Below are 19,841 nucleotides of genomic sequence, written 5' to 3' on the forward strand. Positions count from 1 at the left end.
CAAATACGATAGTTAAGTTGAGAATGATCATCGTGACCTGGGAAAAGAACAGTGGTACCCGTGGCAATACGTAATGCATCGACTGAGTATCGTCAAAACTCGAAAACAAAACAATTTTGAACATAAATTAAAATAAAATTGACACTATCCGAGACCCAGCAAGTTAATGTCAAAAAACATATTTTCATTACAAACTCGATAGAAAAATTCAATGATCTAGATTCGTTCCGACACACTGTGGGACAGTGGGACGTTTAAAAGAACCACCACTTCCGTTGCCGGTTTCCCTGTGTCAGAAACATTCACAGAGAAATAACAAGTTAATATAGAAGGAGAAAAATCAAGATTAGTCACAAGAATGATGGAGTTAATATAAAACAGATGAGTTGATTGGAGGATGGTTATGGTAATGAACAATTTTCAGGCAAAGAGCTTCTTGTATGATCTAATTTGGAACCTTATTTAGTGTTATAGTAATTCAAATAGATACCTTTTGGTTTTTCTTCTGCGACTTTAACAAGATGGGTTGCGGAAGAACAGCCATGCTTGAGTCTTGGATGAACGGTCTCACTTTCTCCTCCAACATTTCCTCCACCTACACAAATCATAAGAGGGTAAAACGGTTTGTATTTGAAACTATGAATCGAGACGACGCCGAATTGTGTCAGAAATGTTCCCCATGATTAACCTTCTCTTGACGCCATTTAGCTTCCCATTGTGCATCCAAGATTTTGTCTGCGATCTCTCTTTGAGCATTGAGAAGAACTGTCTTCTCGTACAGTTTTGCCGGGTTCTTGAGATCGTCTTCACTCCAAGAGGAAGTATTCAATGGCAGATTCAGGTCCTGCACATATTCAACAGTTAGTTCTGAAATATGCCCTTTTGGTCTCAGGAAACACGAATAACAAAAACTATGAAGCCAAAACCAAAAAGAAGAAAGGGAGCTTACACCCCAATTCTGAGGACGAGGAGGTGGATTGAGCTTTGTGACTTCAGCCTCCAGTGCTTTCTTAGCCTTGTAAAAAGGAACATTTCTCACTATGACGGGGTCTTCTCGAGCACGGTCAGGATCAATGGAAATTAAGGCCTGTAGAACCATGAGAACTAAATGGTGATTGCTAAATCCTCTCAGTGAACATATTATGATCTAGTTCCCCAGATTTGTGTCAAAGAAGAGATCTTACATCCTGCAGATATTCCCAGCCAGGGTTTCGTTTAGCCACCAAGTCCCGGAGTTGATCATATCGCATGGATTCCTGATCGCAGAAGACATAAAATACTTAACTATCATTGAAGCTTAAAGCTGAACTATTCAACACATTCAGTAGCCCTGAGCACATCAGTATCCTGCAACAGTGCATATCCTAAAGCACAAACCTATCTAGATATCGAACAGATTCTATATTGGCGTAGCAATACCATCCTAAATGAGGATTAAGAAGATTCAACTTTCAGCTAAGAGTAGACTGCTTTTACAGTATGCTTGGATTAAGCCTCTAGAAGACCATAATCTTCAAATGATAGTAAACTCTAGAGTCATGCAGAAGGAGATCTATGTAGGCAAAAAGAGGTACTAACGTCGTATTGCAACCATATTTTCCTCTTGACATCTTCATCATAATCAAACCCACCCATAATCTGAGGCAAAGTGATCAACCAGAAATTTGCGATGCTGGGATCTTTCATGCTGTGAACAATGTGCTGAAATACAAAAATAAGACTCATAAGACGTGGTAATCATAGCAAGTTATTGGGTCTATAAATAGACTTTCTGATGCTAACCTCGTAGGGATAATCCATCTTCCTCAGCACATTGTAGGCTTTCCATGGAGGTTCCATGATCTGCAAAACGAATGTCAAATTCATCAGTTAGTTTAGGAGTTCAACAACTGATAGTTCTATGCAAAAGCAAGCTACCTCTCTATGTAAGTAGTAAATATATATCCCGCTGGGAATTTATGTAGATGTTAATCTGAGAAGAAGTAATAGCAGACGCAAAACATACATCATCAGCTGAGATCCTGACTTGCAGCTTGTTCTTGCATTCAGGACAGCTCATCACACCCTGCAAATATTAGTAAATTTTCCATCAAACTATTTAGCATAGATTGATGCAAAAACAGCCAATCTCGTTCACCCTTAACACACAGACAAGCACTTTATTACATGGAATATAGCAGTGTAAATACATGAACCAAGCATTGGCAGCAGGATAAAAAAGGTTACCGTTCCATCACAAGTTGGGCAGTCTTTTGATGGCAATGGTGCACTAAGGTTGATGGAGGAGGGAAGATGAACCAGCTCAGCTCGATTCTCAACTATGGCATCTGCAACACAATCTGCTGTTGGTTTCTCTCCACTACAAGAAGAGACAGGAAGGAGAAACCATTAAATTCTTTCATGTATGTTAGAATATCACCTGGATAGCTTAAAGTATTGTCAAATGAAATTGTCAACACTTCATTAACATACAGAGAACACAAAGAGATAATCAGAAAAACTAACTGTCGATTGATTAATTCTCAATTATGAACTTGGGTTAACAAGAGACAATCCCCACCTTCTCAAGTTGTAATCTTTGATCTGGTAATGAACATTCCCTGTTCCTTTGCACACGGTGCACCGCAATGCCTGCCACCCATTACAAGTTTTGCAATCCCTGACCAACATAAGAATGTGTTCATTTTCACTGGATGACTTCAAACATATGCACCAAATACTTAGTGAGGATGAGATCATGTGTGGCATTTAAAATAAGTTGTCTGCATAAAAAGCATCAATAACTTGGGCTGACTTCAAAATTCAAATCAAGAAAACTGACCTTTGGCATATGACTTTCTTCCCCAAATCCAATGCAATGTCATAAGTTCCAAGCGTAGCAACTGCCTGCAATCCACAAGAACTTAACTGATGAAAAAAGACACTCATTTCCAGTTTCCTAAAATGATCCTGATTTAACCAAAAACTTTGATTGAAAAAGTCGAACTTGACGAACTTAGACAGACATAATTCCATTTGGCATACTAGAGTTAAAATTCAAAACTTTTAGCAAACAAATGGAAACGAACTCCACGGAAACATCAGGTATGGAGAATCGAAAAGAAAAGAAGCTGGAAACGAACACGATTCTACGGCAAAATCAAAGCTCAAACCCGAACACTTTCTCTACAAAAGTAAATCAAAGACGACAGCTAAATGTCGAGACGATAAATTCAGAAGAAAGAAGCACTCACGAAAACAGAGAGATAAGATATCTTGGAGATGAATTCGGGGATGCCAAAACCACGAGGCGCAGAGCCAGCGATGTCGAAGGCGAGAGTGAAAGGAGACAAGACAAGCTTGACTGGGAAATCGAGAATTTCTATGACTTGTTGTCCATAACGAGTGGAGAATTGCTTGAATTGAGCATCAGCGAACTTTGTCAAGTTCTGCACCAAACGCCCTGGTCCTCTCGACATTGGAGAAAGAAGAAGATAAGAGCTTTCTCACACTCTCTGGTCTGGGTTTTACAAGTTTTTGTTCACAGATGGTTCAAGAGTGGGTTTTTACACTATTCTTATCCCGAAGTCGGATTAAACTTCTATTACCCACTACCAAACACAACCCTTTTCAACAGACTACGTGTCGTTTTTGAGTGAGAAAAACGACGCGGAGTTATAATTTAAGAAGGACAACAACAATAAAACCAGAGAACAAAGACTCTAGTTTTGCTGGTTAATTAAATCAATTCAAGTATTAAAACCAGAGAACAAAAACTCTAGTTTTGCTGGTTAATTAAATCAATTTAAGTATTATAAATTTATAATTTAGCAGCAAACCGTTCATTTCAATTAGATTGAGTTTTTTTTTTTATAAAGTAGAGAGATTCAATACTCAAATGCGTTCTTTATCAAAAAAAAAAAATACTCAAATGCGTTTACAAGATCATATTTAAGCAATTTATAGAGAAAGAAATCAAGATAGAAATATGATTATGATTCATTGAGGCAATACATCGAACACCTTAAACGCAAAAACCTAAAAGATCTAAGTCTTCAAGTGTGCATCATCTTCTTCAAGCTCTCTCGCCTCTGATCCTCCTCGCAAGCTGAATATCTTTTGGCATGATGGTAACTCTCTTAGCGTGAATCGCACACAGGTTAGTGTCCTCAAACAACCCAACGAGATAGGCTTCCGCCGCTTCCTGTAGAGCCGCGACGGCGCTGCTCTGGAAACGCAGATCCGTCTTGAAATCCTGAGCGATCTCGCGAACCAGACGCTGGAACGGAAGCTTGCGGATCAGAAGCTCGGTGCTTTTCTGGTACTTTCTGATCTCTCTGAGTGCGACTGTTCCGGGACGGAATCTGTGTGGCTTCTTCACTCCTCCGGTCGCCGGAGCTGATTTCCTCGCCGCCTTCGTCGCGAGCTGCTTCCTTGGTGCTTTTCCTCCGGTGGATTTCCTTGCCGTCTGCTTTGTACGAGCCATTTGGTTTAACGAAGGTATAGAGAAGTTTTTGAATTTTTGCAGTGAGGATTTGTGTAGCTTTGAGAATAAACGTTGAAGGTGATTTTTCTCGAAGAGTGGATTTGGTTTATATAACGAAGCGTTTGATGAAGAAAATAGAGATGAGAAAGAGAAATGTTTGTTTTTGGTTCGTTAGATCTTTCATCTTATCAACGGTTATGATTGTTTTAAGCTTAGTGATCCGCGTCATATGTAAATCAACCAATCGGGTTGCTTTTCTTTAGCGCTCAATTTGTTTTAGCTTTCTTTCGACTTTTCAATTTAAGCGCGTGTTTCGAACATTTTATGCTAGCTTTTCGAATCGGTGAGAAAGCCCAGCTTAGGCAGTTCTGGTCAGGCCCGTTAGTCTGTTTTCAATTTTAGTTTTTTTTTTCTTTAAAAAAATGCTTTGATTATTTCTTCTTTGAGTTTTGTTAAAAAGAACTTTGGTGCTTTCATTAGGTTTCATCTCAAAAGATTTGTGGGTCTCTTTTCCGTTTTATCAATGAAAACAAGTGAAATTAAAACCTTTTAAAAAATTGTAGAACTGCTCACTGTTTTCGTTTATACAGGTTTGGGACTTTTTAGTAATACAAAATAAAATTGTAGATTTTTGATCTAGTGAGAAAAATATCACGAAGTTTATATTAGTTTGACACGTTTTGATCGCCGTGATTGAAATGTACCGATTGAAGAATAATATATTGCTCAAAACGAGCTATATTTAAACCCATTTGTCGTTCACATTGACAATCGTGAACTACGTACGTGTATGTGCCTAGTAAATTGAACTTTGTTTTAAAATTTATAGGATTAGCAAATTATTGAATCCGAGAGCAAGAAAAATGCTTTGCCTACGAAATGCAATCTTGACGCAAGTTTGGGTCATGTTCCATTTATGAAAGTTATAGTCGAATGATTACGACTTTACGAGATATTTCAAAGTTGTAACATGTATTTTCCGGAAAAAATAAACCAATTCATGTAACTAAATTTAGTGAGTTTATGAATCTTGAAGGAATTTGTCCAAACATAGATTATATAAAAGTATATTTTTCCAAATTGAATGATCTAGGGTTTTTCAAATTATAAAAACTAAGAAAGCCAGAGAGAGAGAGAGAGCTAGGGTTTCCACCAATTGGCCTTGCTTAATTTTCAGATGGGCAGTCAATGGAAGTCATGCTAACAGACCGATTCCTTTTGACCGCCCGACTAATAGGAAACGGGTAAAACAGAGGGCCAAGGAGCTACTGTGGCATAAACTTGAAACGCCAGCCTCTTTATCCTCCGAATCTGAAACTGAAACTAAAATTCAGGTTGTTTTTGTTATTAAGTCTGAAACCTGTAATTGATTTTTTTCTGTCTAGGTCAGCTTGCTTATTCATTGATTCTCTTTGTAATAGGAAGAGTTTTCTGAGGCTACTACCACCTCCAAGCCTTCCTCAAGGTTTGAATGAATTGAATTAATTTTCCTCTTGGCTAATTTAGCAGTAGCTATGGTTGTTTTTGGTTGTGGTTGCTCATACATGTTAATATTTTCACTTGACTCAGCATGAAGCAAGATCTGCAAACAGCAGCTGCTCCTCCTCCTATCAAGTTGGAAGATGTGATTCCTCCACGAGCGTCTTTCAAAAACAAGAAGAAGAATCATATCAAGAAAAACAAGAACAAGAAGCTCGCTGTCATCAAGCGCAAAGCCAATTAAGGAGGCCTTTATCCTTTTTTTATTTTGTTTTTATTTTGTTTTTCCCAAGCTGTAGGTTCAAAAACTTGATCAGATGCCCTTCTGACTTTAAACCTTTTATGTTATGACAAATCGCATCTTAATTTGTAGTTGGATCTATCTTCTTAAGGTGGTCATTCACTCATATTATATTCTTATTCAATTAACTTGTTAATTGATACAGCATCTATCACTGTATATATTTTTGAGATCGATTCTTATTCATGCTTCTTGTAATGTAAATCATACTAGTACAAGTTATAATATTGAAAACAAAGAATGTTGTCTTGCAATAGTATTTTGTGTCTCTTCTTGTGTCTCTTCTTTTGTCTCTTCAACTAACTTGAAAACCAAAACAAGACATCCATTTTCTGGTTCAAAATAAATCAGTTTCAAGTGGATGTTTGTTTTGTATTGCAACTATTGAATCAAACACAAGAAAATAACGAATAACTCTTGTTTTATTGCCTTAGAAACTTCTCAAAACTAAAACATTCTCAATCTCTCTAATCTTAAGTGTTTACCACAAACTCGGTAACTCCTTATATAGAGAGATTATAATTCCTTTTAATTAGATAACTCCTAATATATTCTAATCCTAATCTCTTTAGAAACCATATTTCGGTAGGATTAGGATAACTTCTAACTCAAGCTATTTCAAACTTATCCTCAACAATCTCCCCCTTAGGTTTGAAGTACTTTTTTGACAAATCATGAACCCCGATGAAGTCTCTCATTTCCCTGAATTTGATTCTTCCAAGTGGTTTTGTCAGGATAGCAGCTTTCTGCTCGACGCCGGGAACGTGTTCGATCTCCACCTACTTATTCTCAACACATTCACAAATGAAGTGATACTTCCTATGTATATGCTTGCTGCGGCCGTGAAAGACATGGTTTCTGGTGAGTGCTATAGCGGACTTATTATCTATACAAACTGTTACTCTCTTAAGATCTTCTCCTGTAACTTCAGAGAGTAAATATTGTAACCATATAGCCTGCTTAGCTGCTTCAGTGGCCGCCATAAACTCTGTTTCACAAGATGACAATGCCACTGTATCCTGCTTCTGTGAACACCAGGTGATCGGACAACCATTGAGATAGAAGATATGGCCACTCGTACTCTTGCCATCATCTTCGTCCACATTGTGACTATTGTCACTGTAACCAACTAAACCCGAGCTGTTCCCTCTCTTAAACGTAAGGCTATATCCAGAAGTTCCTTGCAAATACCTCAGGACATGCTTTAAAGCCACACCATGACACTCCTTTGGATCATGCATATAACAGCTCAAAATTCCAACAGCAAACGAAAGATCAGGTCGGGTATGAATCAAGTATCTAAGACAGCCAATACTCCTTCTATACTCACTTTCATTGATGGACCGTTCTCCTAAAGCTTTAGAAAGTTTCGAACCTGAGTCCATTGGAACTTGCACGGCGTTGCACTCGCTTATAATTATGATTCTAATAAATCCCGTTTTTCTCGATTTGGATAACAGACTTGAGAATTTTATTGGCTTAACTTATGTACTTAGTACTTACGATCAATTAAATTATATTTCCCTTTGTTTGCTTGTTTGTCATTTACTAGGGCCTTATTTTTGACATCCATTGTAGGTTATGGTTGCTGAGATAGCTACAATATGACGAGGGTTATCCTTGAAAAATGTTGTCAGTATCAAAAACACAATTGAACCATTTGCAGAGCGAAATAGGCAGATTGTGCTTGGCATTGCTTAGCATATCTGTGTGGTACAAAGACTACCTTTTCTGATTATTGTTTCACTCCCATTAACTCCTATTATTGCCATGAGAGAGATAGGTTGGATATTTTTGTTTTTAGTGCTAGGGACTTGTGCTATCAATGACTATATATTGTATGTTCTCAATTGTGATAATATGTCCATGGTCACAAGATTCAAATGCATCTCTCAAAGTAGCAATTATAAACAAGTACAGAGCTTGCATGGTCATCACAGCTCTTGCGTCCTATACTTCATTGAAAAAGGTTCACATAGTTTATAAGAATCTGGAGGCTAGAGCAAGGAAGGAAGGATTATAAATGTTGCATGAAAAAGATCCAGAAGTGAAATCAAGTCCAAATTGTCTGCAATCAGAAAACAAATCACATAATGTAGCACTAGTAAAATAATACTACTTACTGACTTATGAAATCATGCTGATACATAGAGATGGAGTGACCACTTAATGATAAGAAATCTCTTATAATAATATGTAGTCTTGTATATTGTATAATACATAACATTTGTATCTAAGTCTTCTTCTTCTGACTCTGTTACATTGTCATGCAGTCTTGTATATTGTATAATACATAACTTTTGTATCTAATTCCAGATGAACCAATTGCTTGGTTAATAATATGATATATACATATTGGAAACTGGTAGAAAATAAAGAATATTTATCTTGTTGTTTTTATGCTTGGTAGAATAAATAAGTATACTATATATATATATATATTTCATCTAAATTCATCAAAAGTTATTTAAGTCTACTTTGGATAGGTAGAATAAAGAAGCATACTATACATCTTTTATCTCTACGTCTATCAAAAGTTTCTAACTTTATATTTTTAAGCCTAACTTTGAATAGATAGATAAAAAAAATACTATATATAAAGATGCATACTATAGTCGAAACAGACATTGCAAAAGAATTGAACTTTGAATAGACAGATAAAAAAATACGATATATAAAAAAACATATTATAGTCGAAATGGACGATGCAAGAAAATTAAAGAATGCAAAAATTAAAAAGACCATGGCGGATGAAGAGGTCATGACGGATAAAGAAGAGAAGATGATTGAACTGGTATATAAACTCATTTTATATCTAATATGGAATTAGAATTACAAAGTGTACAGACTTTGGGCACAATCCATATTTATATACATTTTTCTATGTTCTTTTTTATTGAACCCCACCTTAGGCCAATCGTGTGGAATGAGAGTTATGCGCCGTTGATTCATGTTTATCTGACTATTAACATTGATCTTTTTATAGAGGACATTGAGAAATGTATCTATCTCTAACAACTTTTATCATGCTAACTATTTCCTAAAATTCTGATTGCAATACTTCAATCTTTTTTCCAGAATTTCAATTATGCAAGCAAAAAGTTTATCACTATCTGGACGAAATCATGATCCCATACATCTCTAAAAAACTACATATGGTTAAGGCTATATTTTTTTTTGATGGCTTATACATGTATGCTCATTTTGCTAAAATCACCTCTTATATTTGTGTTTACACCTAAAGTTAACTTATAATTTCTTAGCAATGAGAATCTCCATGAACATGCTAAGAAGTTATACGATAAGTGCTACCTTGGTGATGCAGATTAAAAAAGCTTTGTGTTGTACGAGGAGATAAATATCTCTCATTTGATAATTTACTTTCTGTTTTTATTTTTTTCTTCATGTCATATTCAAATATAGAGATGATGTTTGATATAATATTAATGTTTAAAATCTTCTAGATATTTTCAATGACATTGAAAGATGGGTGAGACAATTTTTTGATCTCAATAGAAAAGGACCACCAAAAAATATTTCTAAATATGAAGCTTGTATATCATATGGGATAAAAATTGTTCCAATGGTCATATTCTTTTGTTTTATGGATGCTTCCTCTTCTATCTAACAACTTTGATTTGGAAAGGCCAAATGCCCAAAATAATAACTATTAAGGCAACATAATTAATCTATTATGATATCTTTTGTTTTTATCTCTTGATGGTTTTTTTGCAAAGGTTTAACTAGTTATCTAATCTTGTACTTATTTTCAGAAGGTAATGGATGAACAAATTTTTTTACAAGTCAAACTGAATTTTGGTAGATGGCGCTGCACATGAGTAGGCCGTTTCTTTATCATTTGCATGAATCATATTTCTCTTATTTTTCTTATTAAAAAAAAGAAATATAATAGATAATTCTTTTATTTTTTATTCTAAATTCTGCTTTGTATATAAACTTTAAACTTAAGCTCCATCACTAAAGTAAACATTCAAACATCAGAGGTTTTCCTTCGCCAGCAAATCCACTAAAAGTTTGCATTGCGAAAAATGAAATCAAAGGCTGACAAGAGTGGCCGAGTCTAAGAAGAGAAAAAACTGTTGTGATAACCGTTTGTATAACTTCTGTCATTGCCAAAACCGACGAAATATTCTTATTGTATCTTTAGTTGTTATTTCAGAGCTCATAATTGAACCATGTGTACACTTATGACAATGAGACGGCATAGGAATTGATTTGCTGCTCAACGCAAACAATCGAGCAATTTTTTCCAAAACCCTTTTGTAGTTGCCATTTCAGAAATCAGTTGACAATTTAGCCTTAAATGTGTCTATTTAGGACATATATAGATATCTCATGTTGGTTAAAATTATCAGCAACAAGAATTTTCTTCCTCCTCTTATGTATAACCTAAGAGCATGTTTATCGTGGTTACTAAAGAGTAATGCTTATGATTTTTCGGCCCAAAAAAAATTAAGAACCCAATAATAAAGAAGTATCGATGTTTGTTTAGGCACTTTAAGCACCGATGCTTGAAGGTGCTTCCTAGACATGTGGCGGCGTCTGATTGAAAGAGAGAAGTGAGTAAAATTTTTAATGTCTTTAATGTTTAGAAGAGAGAATCATCAATGTTTAATATATATATTTTTTTTCATTAAGTACCCATGTGAGATTTTTGCAATAAATTAATTTTTTAAAGTGCTTATTTAAAGTGTTTATTTTAAGGAAAATAATAAATTAATCATTAAGTACCCCATTAAAGGTGCTTGCAATAAACATACAGTAAAACCTCTATAAATTAATAATGTTGGGATCACGATATTTTATTAATTTATCGTGATATTAATTTATCTATAAATTAATAATTCACAGAAAAATTATTTTTCGTCTATTTTTTTTTTTAAAAAATTCTTTCATTGGTGTTATATTTAAGAATCTTAACTCATATGCTTATAAAATGATATGCACAAACTTAAATTATGATTAGTAATCATAGTAGTCGCAATAGAATAGTTATTTCTATTTGTTAATTATGGACTGAATTATCTATGTAAGAATATAATGTTTATTAGTACAAAATTTAGAAAACATTATGGTTATTATCCTTAACGTTGGTGCTGAAATTTAAATACCTAATATATTTCAAAACAGTTATGCGTAAAAAAATCAATTATCATATCTAAAGTTTTCACAAATTTTAAATGAAGATTAAAAAATAACATTATATAAAAGTTATTGATGTAAACAAGTAAAGAGATGATTTTCAATAAAGTTTCAAATTTAAATAAAAAATAACACATTAATCATATTTTAGTATATTATATCTTACCTATATATACATAAATTATATAATTATTAATTTCTGTTTATGTTGGGACCATATTTTTACAAAGGAATTTCAAAAAAATTATTATCTTATTATCTTATCGAATTTGATGAATTTTTACACTGGCCCGATTCAAGACTAAAGAAATTTATTAATTTATAGTAATTATTAATTTATCGAGTATTAATTTATAGAGGTTTTATTGTATTTGTGAAGTCAATGCAAATTTAATTTAAGCAGTTGAAAAATATAAGGAATTAAATAATCATTTTCGGTTTAAGAGTGGTTTTACATAATTCTTATCTCGAACGTGGAATAGACCGGAAATTGAAATTGTATAAGAAAAAGTGGATTAGCAAATTACTGAATTTGGGAGCAAGAAAAATGCTGTGCCTAAAAATGCAAACTTCAGGCAAGTTTGGACCTTTTAAAAAAGAAATCATAAATCAACTAAATTTAAGGGGAAGAGAAAAAGGAATCATATTCTCTACGAAAGCAGCCAAGAGAATGCTCGAGAGATAAATCCCCCTGTAAAGCTCCAATCTTTCAATCTCTCCTCGCTAACTAATCTCTGCATCGCTCTGAGAATCAACGGCGGCGGCGATGATCGGGTTTCCGCAGGCGTATCTGGAGGGTAAAGAGGTGAAGGAGACGAGTTCGCTGGTGACTGAGCTCTGCCGTCATTTCTACACACAAGGTTGGGTATCTGGAACAGGTGGTAGCATAACGATCAAGGTTCACGATGCTTCAATCCCTAAACCGGAGCAACTCATCGTCATGTCTCCTTCTGGTTCGAATCTCTTTCTCTCGATTTTTTTTTCTTGGCGTTTGAGCAGTGGGGTTTCTCGTAAGAACTTGTGTGTGTGCCTTTGCTCCAGTGAGCTTTGCTATCTTCCGTGCTCAATTTGAGGCTCTAGTTCCGAATTTTCCGTCTTGTTTTGAATCCAAAAACCATTTGGACAATTGTTTGTCTTTCAATGTTTAGTGATGTTCTCTTTGTATATTTGATTGGCGATTCTAAAAGGGAATATCTTGCGATGCTGATTCCGTTTGTTTATTGAGTTTTTTTTTTTTTTTTTAATTTGACTTGTGTTGTTGAAGGTGTTCAAAAGGAGAGGATGCAACCGGAGGACATGTACATCTTATCTGCAAATGGATCCATCATATCTTCACCATCTCCAAAGCCATACCCTAACAAGCCTCCTAAATGTACTGATTGTGCTCCTCTTTTCATGAAGGTTTGGTTTTTTTTTTGTCACCTTCTAAGCTTGTGAAACCCTTCTAAGCTTGTGAAACCTGATTCTGATTCTCTACTTGGGATTTCTGTGTAACTAATTACCTTGATTAACTTGGACTACTTTGATACTGGTGAATAATAATGGATATTTGTGTTTTATCGTTTTGTAGTTTCTCTGCTGGATGTGCATTTTGTGTTTTCCTCAAATTGTTTTAGCAATTCTTGGATTTTCATCAAAGTGTTGAGCAGTACTTACAGTTTTCAAGTTAAACTGTTTCCTGTTATGAAGGATTTCTTAGCGCATATGGTCATGACCCAAATGGGTTCAGAGCTCGTCGCTCTTTTCTAGTGGTATTTTTGCTAATGATTGTTGGATTGCAATCCCAAAAAAAGTGCAGAACAGGCGGCTTTCTTTGGGGAAGCGCTTGCGAAAACTCGGTTACAAGGTAAAACTTGTCTAATCTGAGCAATAATCCAACTCGTTGGATGTGTCAGTCAGTGGGTTCCTTCGACCCATAGAACCTCCACTTTGTAGAGTTCTATTGATGTTTACACAGACAATCTTGACAATGAAGGTTTGGTTGTAAAGTTCTTTCTACTTATATAGTTTATATCTTTTTTTTCTTCCCTACCAAATTGCCTTGCTCTGCTTGTATGGTTGACATTATCAAGTACCAGCAAGATAGTTGACATTATCAAAAAGTTTCAGAGCATTGACTTTATTGCAGTTTCTTCCGCTTGGTGATGAACTCTTATGAGGTACTGTTTAACGTTGTGGTGCAGGCATATGAGATGCGAAATGCCGGAGCTGTTATTCACAGTCATGGCATGGAATCTTGTCTTGTGACAATGCTTAATCCACAAGCCAAAGAATTTCGTGTAAGCCTGAATGTTAGACAACTCCAAGTTCCTACATACATGTTAAAACTTGGATCTTAATGTTGACAAATTTGCAGATAACTCACATGGAGATGATAAAAGGGATTCAAGGTCACGGATACTATGACGAGCTTGTTGTCCCAATCATAGAGAACACAGCTTATGAGAATGAACTAACAGATTCACTTACCAAAGCTGTATGTCTATTTACACTGAGGAAGATTGAATTGATCAAAGGAATGATTTTAATTAGTTTTGACATATTTGACTGTCATTTTCAGATAAAAGCCTATCCAAAAGCAACAGCAGTGTTGGTACGCAATCACGGAGTTTACATTTGGGGGGATTCTTGGATCCATGCTAAGACTCAGGTTTGTGCAAGCTACTTCAATTCTTGGTTGAAAGTTGAGAAACCAACAATAAGTTCTATACCGTTTTGTAATGCTATGTTTGCCTCTATATATAAACTTTTATTCTCAAATCCAGGCTGAATGTTACCATTATCTGTTCGATGCTGCCATCAAGCTTCATCAACTGGGTCTGGATTCTGCTACTCCAGACCACGGGCCTATCCAAAGAGCCATCCATTCAAAGAATCAATTTTCCACTGTGAAATCCGGAGTCAAGGATTCACAAAACCAAACAGAACCACCTCGGGTATAAAATCAATGATCTCTCCCTCTCGTGTTATTATCTCAAAAAGTTTAATTTTGAATATACTCTGTTTGGTTGCACAGCGTTGCATTGTCCTCGACATTGAAGGAACAACTACGCCCATAACATTCGTCACAGATGTTCTATTTCCTTATGCTCGTGAAAACGTTGGGAAGCATTTGAATCTGACATACGACACAGCAGAAACTCAAGAGGACATTAGGTTGTTGCGGTCTCAGGTACTAACGAATTATACTCTCCTTTAGAAACGTTCTTTCTCGTCTTATCATCTCTTCTCATGAACAAGTGACCAAATTTCATCTCTTGTATTTCTTGCAGGTTGAGGAAGACTTGAGACAAGGTGTAACCGGGGCTGTTCCTATTCCTCATGCTGATGAAGGAAAAGAAGAGGTCATTGCCGCTATGGTCTCTAATGTAGAGGCAATGATAAAAGCCGATAGAAAGATCACTGCTTTAAAGGAATTGCAAGTGAGAAAGAAAAAACAAGATTCTCTCTTTAAGTCTTTTTTTGTTGATTTTGATAATGTCTGATATGAATGTATGTTTCTTGTGCATGCAGGGTCACATATGGCGAACGGGTTTCGAGTGTAATGAACTGAAGTCTGTCGTTTTCGAGGATGTAGCAGACGCTTTAGAGAAATGGCATTCTTCGGGAATTAAGGTATGTTCATATAGCTTTTAGAGAAATGGCGTTTGGCTTTTTCGGCAGGTCTAATATTTTTGATGTGAATAGGTTTATATATACTCTAGTGGTAGTCGATTAGCGCAAAGGCTTCTCTTTGGGAACACAAACTATGGAGATCTGAGAAAGTATTTATCTGGCTTTTTCGACACTACAATCGGGTATATTAAAAAGATCAGTTGCTTCTCCTTTTTGAATAGAAGTATGATCCAACTACAAAAATCTCATACGTTTCTTGGCTGCAGAAACAAGAAAGAAAGCAGGAGTTATAAGGAGATTACAGAAACATTGGGAGTAGATGATCCTTCAGAGATTCTTTTTGTGACAGATGTTTATCAAGAAGCTACAGCTGCAAAAGCCGCAGGTAGGAACAAAACACACACAAAAAACTCTAAAATCTAAATCCTATTTTACTTGAAAAAATCGATTAGAGATTCTGTTTAAAGGAACTGACTTTTTTTTGTGGGTTTTTTCTAACTCCGGTGAAAGGTCTGGAGGCGATTATATCGATTCGACCTGGAAACGCTTCGTTACCAGAGAATAACGAGTTCAAGACTGTCACATCATTCTCCCAAATATAGAGGTTCCTTCTGTTGTGTCTGTATTCTCATGGAGTTGTTGTACGTTGATTTGAGCACAATTACCTTGTTTTGAGTACAATTGATAATAAATCTAAATGTAGAGCTTGACGAAGCTCCAATCATTTTTTTTTTTTTGGGTGTGAAATCAGCAAACTTTTGGTTCATGAATGTGATTTATGAGTTTTTTTGGGTAAAAGTGTGATTTATGACTTGTAAATAGATATGGGCAAAAACGTAACCATTGGGAACCAACTCTTCTTCATTTGGATACTGGTCGGAATTTTTCTTTGTTAACTCACATTTATAATTTAAATATAATATTATAACTTTTTTTAGAAGAAAAATGAAAAATCCGTTTAGAATTACACAAAGATAGATTTTGTATTTTTATTTACTTCATATATATAGACAAAAAACCGCATACAATTGTATTTTATACGAATGAATTAGGTGAAGAAAGAAAAGTCAAATCCTCTAACATGCATTAAATTACATTTTTCCAATCCTTTAGTTATTTTTGTTTTGAAATTTAGATTTCAGGCAATACAAAAAGTGACAAAACATAATCGAGTTGTTAATTATACAGAGATTTCAGTTGACATATCTTCCATTTCCGTATCATTACATCAATTTTCTTTCAAGTTTATGTTGTTTCAGCCTAAAAATTATTCGCTGATTTTTTGTGCATTATAGATTTCTTTTGTACCTTAAACCCTAATATATATAATTTTTTTACCTTGTTGCTTCCGCAAATAGAGCATGCAAATTCTTGGTAGCTTAAGCGACTAGGACTTCTTGATGTTCCGTTTCCATTTCTTTCTTAGCCACATACAGACATTTCTTCATCATCTGAAAACTTTGATCGAATATACTTTTAGGATTGAATACTTCTTATGTTTTGAGTTATTAGAGGGAAAACTGCAAATAAACTTGTTTTTGGGGGATTTAGAACTATTTTCCTTATTGAAAAAAACTGCTGGTATATATTTTTTTTGTGATTTACAACTTGGTCCTTTGAATTTTTTTTTGATTTATTGACATAAAGCACTATGCAGTTGAATCATTTCTGTTAAGTAATTGCATAGTAAAACTGATATAGCTGACATAAATTAAATCAACAAAGATAACTAAAGGAGATCATATGATAAACATCGAAGAACATATTGTAAATATGTTATAGAAAACCAAAATAATTGATTTTAATATTTTTTTTATCTGTATATTTTATTTGAATTTATTTTATGTATAGTATACATATTTACAACCATAATTATATTGATTACATTCAAATATATATTATGTACTATTTAGCTATTCAACCATATATTTTGGACTATTGAATCTGCGCTTGATATGCCTGATCGCATGATCATATTCTCCATTCAGAGTCATAGTTATTATCTATTATATTAAAATAGAAGCACATTTAGTACTTGCTTCCAAACACTCATAATTTTTTTTAAGTGTTTAAAAATAATTTTAATAATTATTTATATTTAATTTCGAAAATTAGTTATTAATTTAAATATTTTTAAAGTTCCTTAAATATAGATAATTTAGATTTTATTTGATTTGATTAAAAATAATAAATCAGATATTAATTTAGATTTGATTTAAAGATTCTAATTTAAATAATTTCTATACTAGTAAACATTTTTATCAAAAATATCTAGAATTTTTGAAAAAAAAATAATTCACATATGAATAATGGTCATATTTGAAATATAAAATATTTATAATGATGTAAATGAGATGATATTTATGTTGCTTATATAATATATTTACGATTATGATTTATTTACAAATTAATTATAAAATAATAGATAAAATTCAAATATATAATTTAAATATTAAAAATATATTTTTAAAATTTATAGAACTAAAAATATATATAAAAACCGGGTTAAAAATATTTTGGTAACTAAAATCACTAACTTTGAATTATACATGTATATCGAAAATATATTTTTCATACAAAATAAAAACATAAAAACTTAAAAATTATTGCATACACTATAATGTGGTTTGAAAAACCAGTTGTAAACTCCCTTAGTTGATTAAATTTTAGAAAACTATAATGCTAAATAATACTGTTAATACATCTCAAACTTTTAACAAATATTTATATTCTACGGTAATATAAACGAAAAAGTTAGAATTATGTTTTTATAATAGTTCATTTTGAATTAATATTAGCGGACGGGTTAAAATTATATTTTTATAATCATAATTAATTTTAATACTATAAAAATATATCTAAACACAAAAATCAATATTTTCACTTATTAAAAAATATATTTATAAAAATAATTATATCTAAACTTAAAAACACAAATTATATTACAAAATTCGTTAAACAATAAAAAATATTCCCGTGCGGATGCACGGGGTTAGAATCTAGTTGTTTAATTAATAAAGCACCATGCTGTGGATGAATGGTTGTGACTCATTGCTCTTTTTACATCCCTACTAATTATAATTGTTTTTTCATAGTTTCTTTTTAAATCTAATGAGACTTCAAATTTGAACAAATTTTGTTCACACTCGGGATTATCTTTATTCATTCTTTTATCACAAAATAAAATGGATCCAATACCTTTGAATATCGGCTTACACTCAAAATCAAATAGGTTTTATTTTTAGTTTAATATTTATTTAATCCACAGTCCAATGAATCATTTTGGACTCAAATTTTGTAGTAACATAGATATGTCTAATCTGGAATTAGACTAAATTTCTCACTATATATAGCCACTTAATTTCATCAACATTTGGTCACCACCTGAATTATATTGAACAGTAAAGTTAAGTTGTCTTGCTCAACATACCAAGATATGGTAACATTCTTATATCAATAAAGAAGAAAAAATACAAAACATTCACTAATAACATTAGATGCATTGGCCTGGTCTAACATTTTGTTTAGTTTGTCCTTTTAGAAGTTCTGTAAATCGTTCCGCCATAATATAATTCTTGACACAACTATATATCAAACCTTCAACTATATGGAGAAGTATGCAAATGATGATGAGCCTTTCTAACAAACAGGTTTATAGATACTATATGTATGATGATATATCTAGGATGAATATGCTTTTGTATATGATCTCTTGGCTCGAAGGCAGTTTGAATAAACTTGTTATTAGAAGATCCATGTAGTTGACAAGTATTAGTCCATGCTTCATTTAGATCATATAGTATTTTCTCTTCCATGTAGAACAAGTTACACCACTGTTCAATTTAAGCTCTTACCAAAGATAACCTTTGTGAGCATGTAAAAAAAATTATTCCATGAATGCTACGTTGGTGGTGCCATAAATATGTGTGTGATAGGAGGACGTCAGCCTCTTTCTGATTTTATAGTTTTATATATGTTTTTTTTTTCTTTGCTCTGAGATGATGTTTGATTTAATGTCTATGTTTTAAAATCTTGTAGAATCGCTCAATGTACTTGGAAAATGGTTAAGACATTTTTTGTCCCGTAAAAAAGGACCACCAAAAACTCTCTCAACATAAGAGAGCCCATATGGGACATTTTCTATCTTATCTGGGTTGAAAGCATATGAAGATGGTTATTTTATCGAGCTCATATGGATGATTTCTCCTGCTTCTACCAATTACTATTCAGAAAGGCCAAAATAGTATATTGCCAAACTATTAGCTCATCGTGAGAAGTACTTATTATGATGTTTTATGATCTTTATCTCTTGATTGTTTTTATATATTTTCTCTTGATTGTTTAACATGTTTTTAAAAAATACTTTCAGATGGTAAAAGAAGGTTGTCTATATTCTTCAAGAACGAATGATGGACCAATTCTTTAAAAGTCAATTTGCTTTATGGTGGACACTCATGCAGCTCAATCGGCCGTAGGTTTGTCGTAATCATGGACCTCACCCTCTCTGGCTTGGAAAATGTAACTCTAGTGCCCTATTTAAGCACTATTTAAGTAAAGATGTTTTGTGTAAACTAATTATATATATTTGTGACAGAGATATAACCTAATTACATACATATATCAGTATCTTAAATTACCGAGAGACAACGCCAAAACGATGGGTCATAGATGAAATTTGGAAAATTAAGAAAGTAGAATATGATCTTGAGGCAAATACATATCCACCGGATTTTACTGATTTTCTCTCAGGACTGTACGCATGATTCTAAGTCTCATTCAGTTGACACTCGGGATAGAACCCCGGGTGGAGTCCTCAGT

The 19,841-nt window shown here is 33.6% G+C and overlaps 3 protein-coding genes across 4 annotated transcripts; 1 reads left to right on the forward strand and 2 right to left on the reverse strand.

The window, feature by feature from the left end:
• Positions 1-99: 99 nt before the first annotated feature.
• On the reverse strand, positions 100-3,513 carry LOC18016984. Its single transcript, XM_006401589.2, has 12 exons — positions 3,234-3,513; positions 2,822-2,886; positions 2,561-2,659; positions 2,227-2,359; positions 2,006-2,065; positions 1,783-1,842; positions 1,579-1,701; positions 1,185-1,256; positions 950-1,087; positions 689-844; positions 491-595; positions 100-287 (listed from the first exon to the last, which is right to left on the reverse strand). The coding sequence occupies exons 1-12, from the start codon at positions 3,456-3,458 to the stop codon at positions 255-257; spliced, it is 1,269 nt and encodes a 422-aa protein (XP_006401652.1). The 5' UTR covers positions 3,459-3,513; the 3' UTR covers positions 100-254.
• A 402-nt stretch (positions 3,514-3,915) lies between these two features.
• Positions 3,916-4,551, reverse strand: LOC18016985 (histone H3.2). Its single transcript, XM_024156234.1, has one exon. The coding sequence runs from the start codon at positions 4,463-4,465 to the stop codon at positions 4,055-4,057; it is 411 nt and encodes a 136-aa protein (XP_024012002.1). The 5' UTR covers positions 4,466-4,551; the 3' UTR covers positions 3,916-4,054.
• A 7,468-nt stretch (positions 4,552-12,019) lies between these two features.
• On the forward strand, positions 12,020-15,834 carry LOC18016986 (probable bifunctional methylthioribulose-1-phosphate dehydratase/enolase-phosphatase E1). Of its 2 annotated transcripts, XM_006401593.2 has the most exons (13): positions 12,020-12,361; positions 12,673-12,809; positions 13,207-13,254; positions 13,592-13,687; positions 13,765-13,884; positions 13,969-14,058; positions 14,174-14,344; positions 14,425-14,580; positions 14,681-14,830; positions 14,922-15,023; positions 15,096-15,205; positions 15,290-15,408; positions 15,534-15,834. In XM_006401593.2, the coding sequence occupies exons 1-13, from the start codon at positions 12,175-12,177 to the stop codon at positions 15,623-15,625; spliced, it is 1,578 nt and encodes a 525-aa protein (XP_006401656.1). In that variant the 5' UTR covers positions 12,020-12,174; the 3' UTR covers positions 15,626-15,834. The 2 variants fall into 2 exon arrangements, with proteins under 2 accessions (XP_006401656.1, XP_006401655.1); XM_006401592.2 differs by lacking the exon at positions 13,207-13,254.
• Positions 15,835-19,841: the final 4,007 nt, after the last annotated feature.

Source organism: Eutrema salsugineum, unplaced genomic scaffold (assembly GCF_000478725.1).
Source record: "Eutrema salsugineum unplaced genomic scaffold, Eutsalg1_0 scaffold_2, whole genome shotgun sequence".
NCBI lineage: Eukaryota > Viridiplantae > Streptophyta > Magnoliopsida > Brassicales > Brassicaceae > Eutrema > Eutrema salsugineum.

Bases quoted from the DNA above. Each gene is read 5' to 3' on its own strand.
- LOC18016984 (XM_006401589.2), bottom strand. From the start codon at position 3,458: ATGTCGAGAGGACCAGGGCGTTTGGTGCAGAACTTGACAAAGTTCGCT. The intron at 2,360-2,560 runs GTGGGGATTGTC...CTCTTCTTGTAG, and splicing joins AAAGATTACAACTTGAGAAG to TGGAGAGAAACCAACAGCAG. The intron at 1,088-1,184 runs GTAAGATCTCTT...ATGGTTCTACAG, and splicing joins GCTGGGAATATCTGCAGGAT to GCCTTAATTTCCATTGATCC.
- LOC18016985 (XM_024156234.1), bottom strand. From the start codon at position 4,465: ATGGCTCGTACAAAGCAGACGGCAAGGAAATCCACCGGAGGAAAAGCA.
- LOC18016986 (XM_006401593.2), top strand. From the start codon at position 12,175: ATGATCGGGTTTCCGCAGGCGTATCTGGAGGGTAAAGAGGTGAAGGAG. The intron at 12,810-13,206 runs GTTTGGTTTTTT...AAAAAAGTGCAG, and splicing joins GTGCTCCTCTTTTCATGAAG to AACAGGCGGCTTTCTTTGGG. The intron at 15,206-15,289 runs GTATATTAAAAA...TCTTGGCTGCAG, and splicing joins TTTTTCGACACTACAATCGG to AAACAAGAAAGAAAGCAGGA.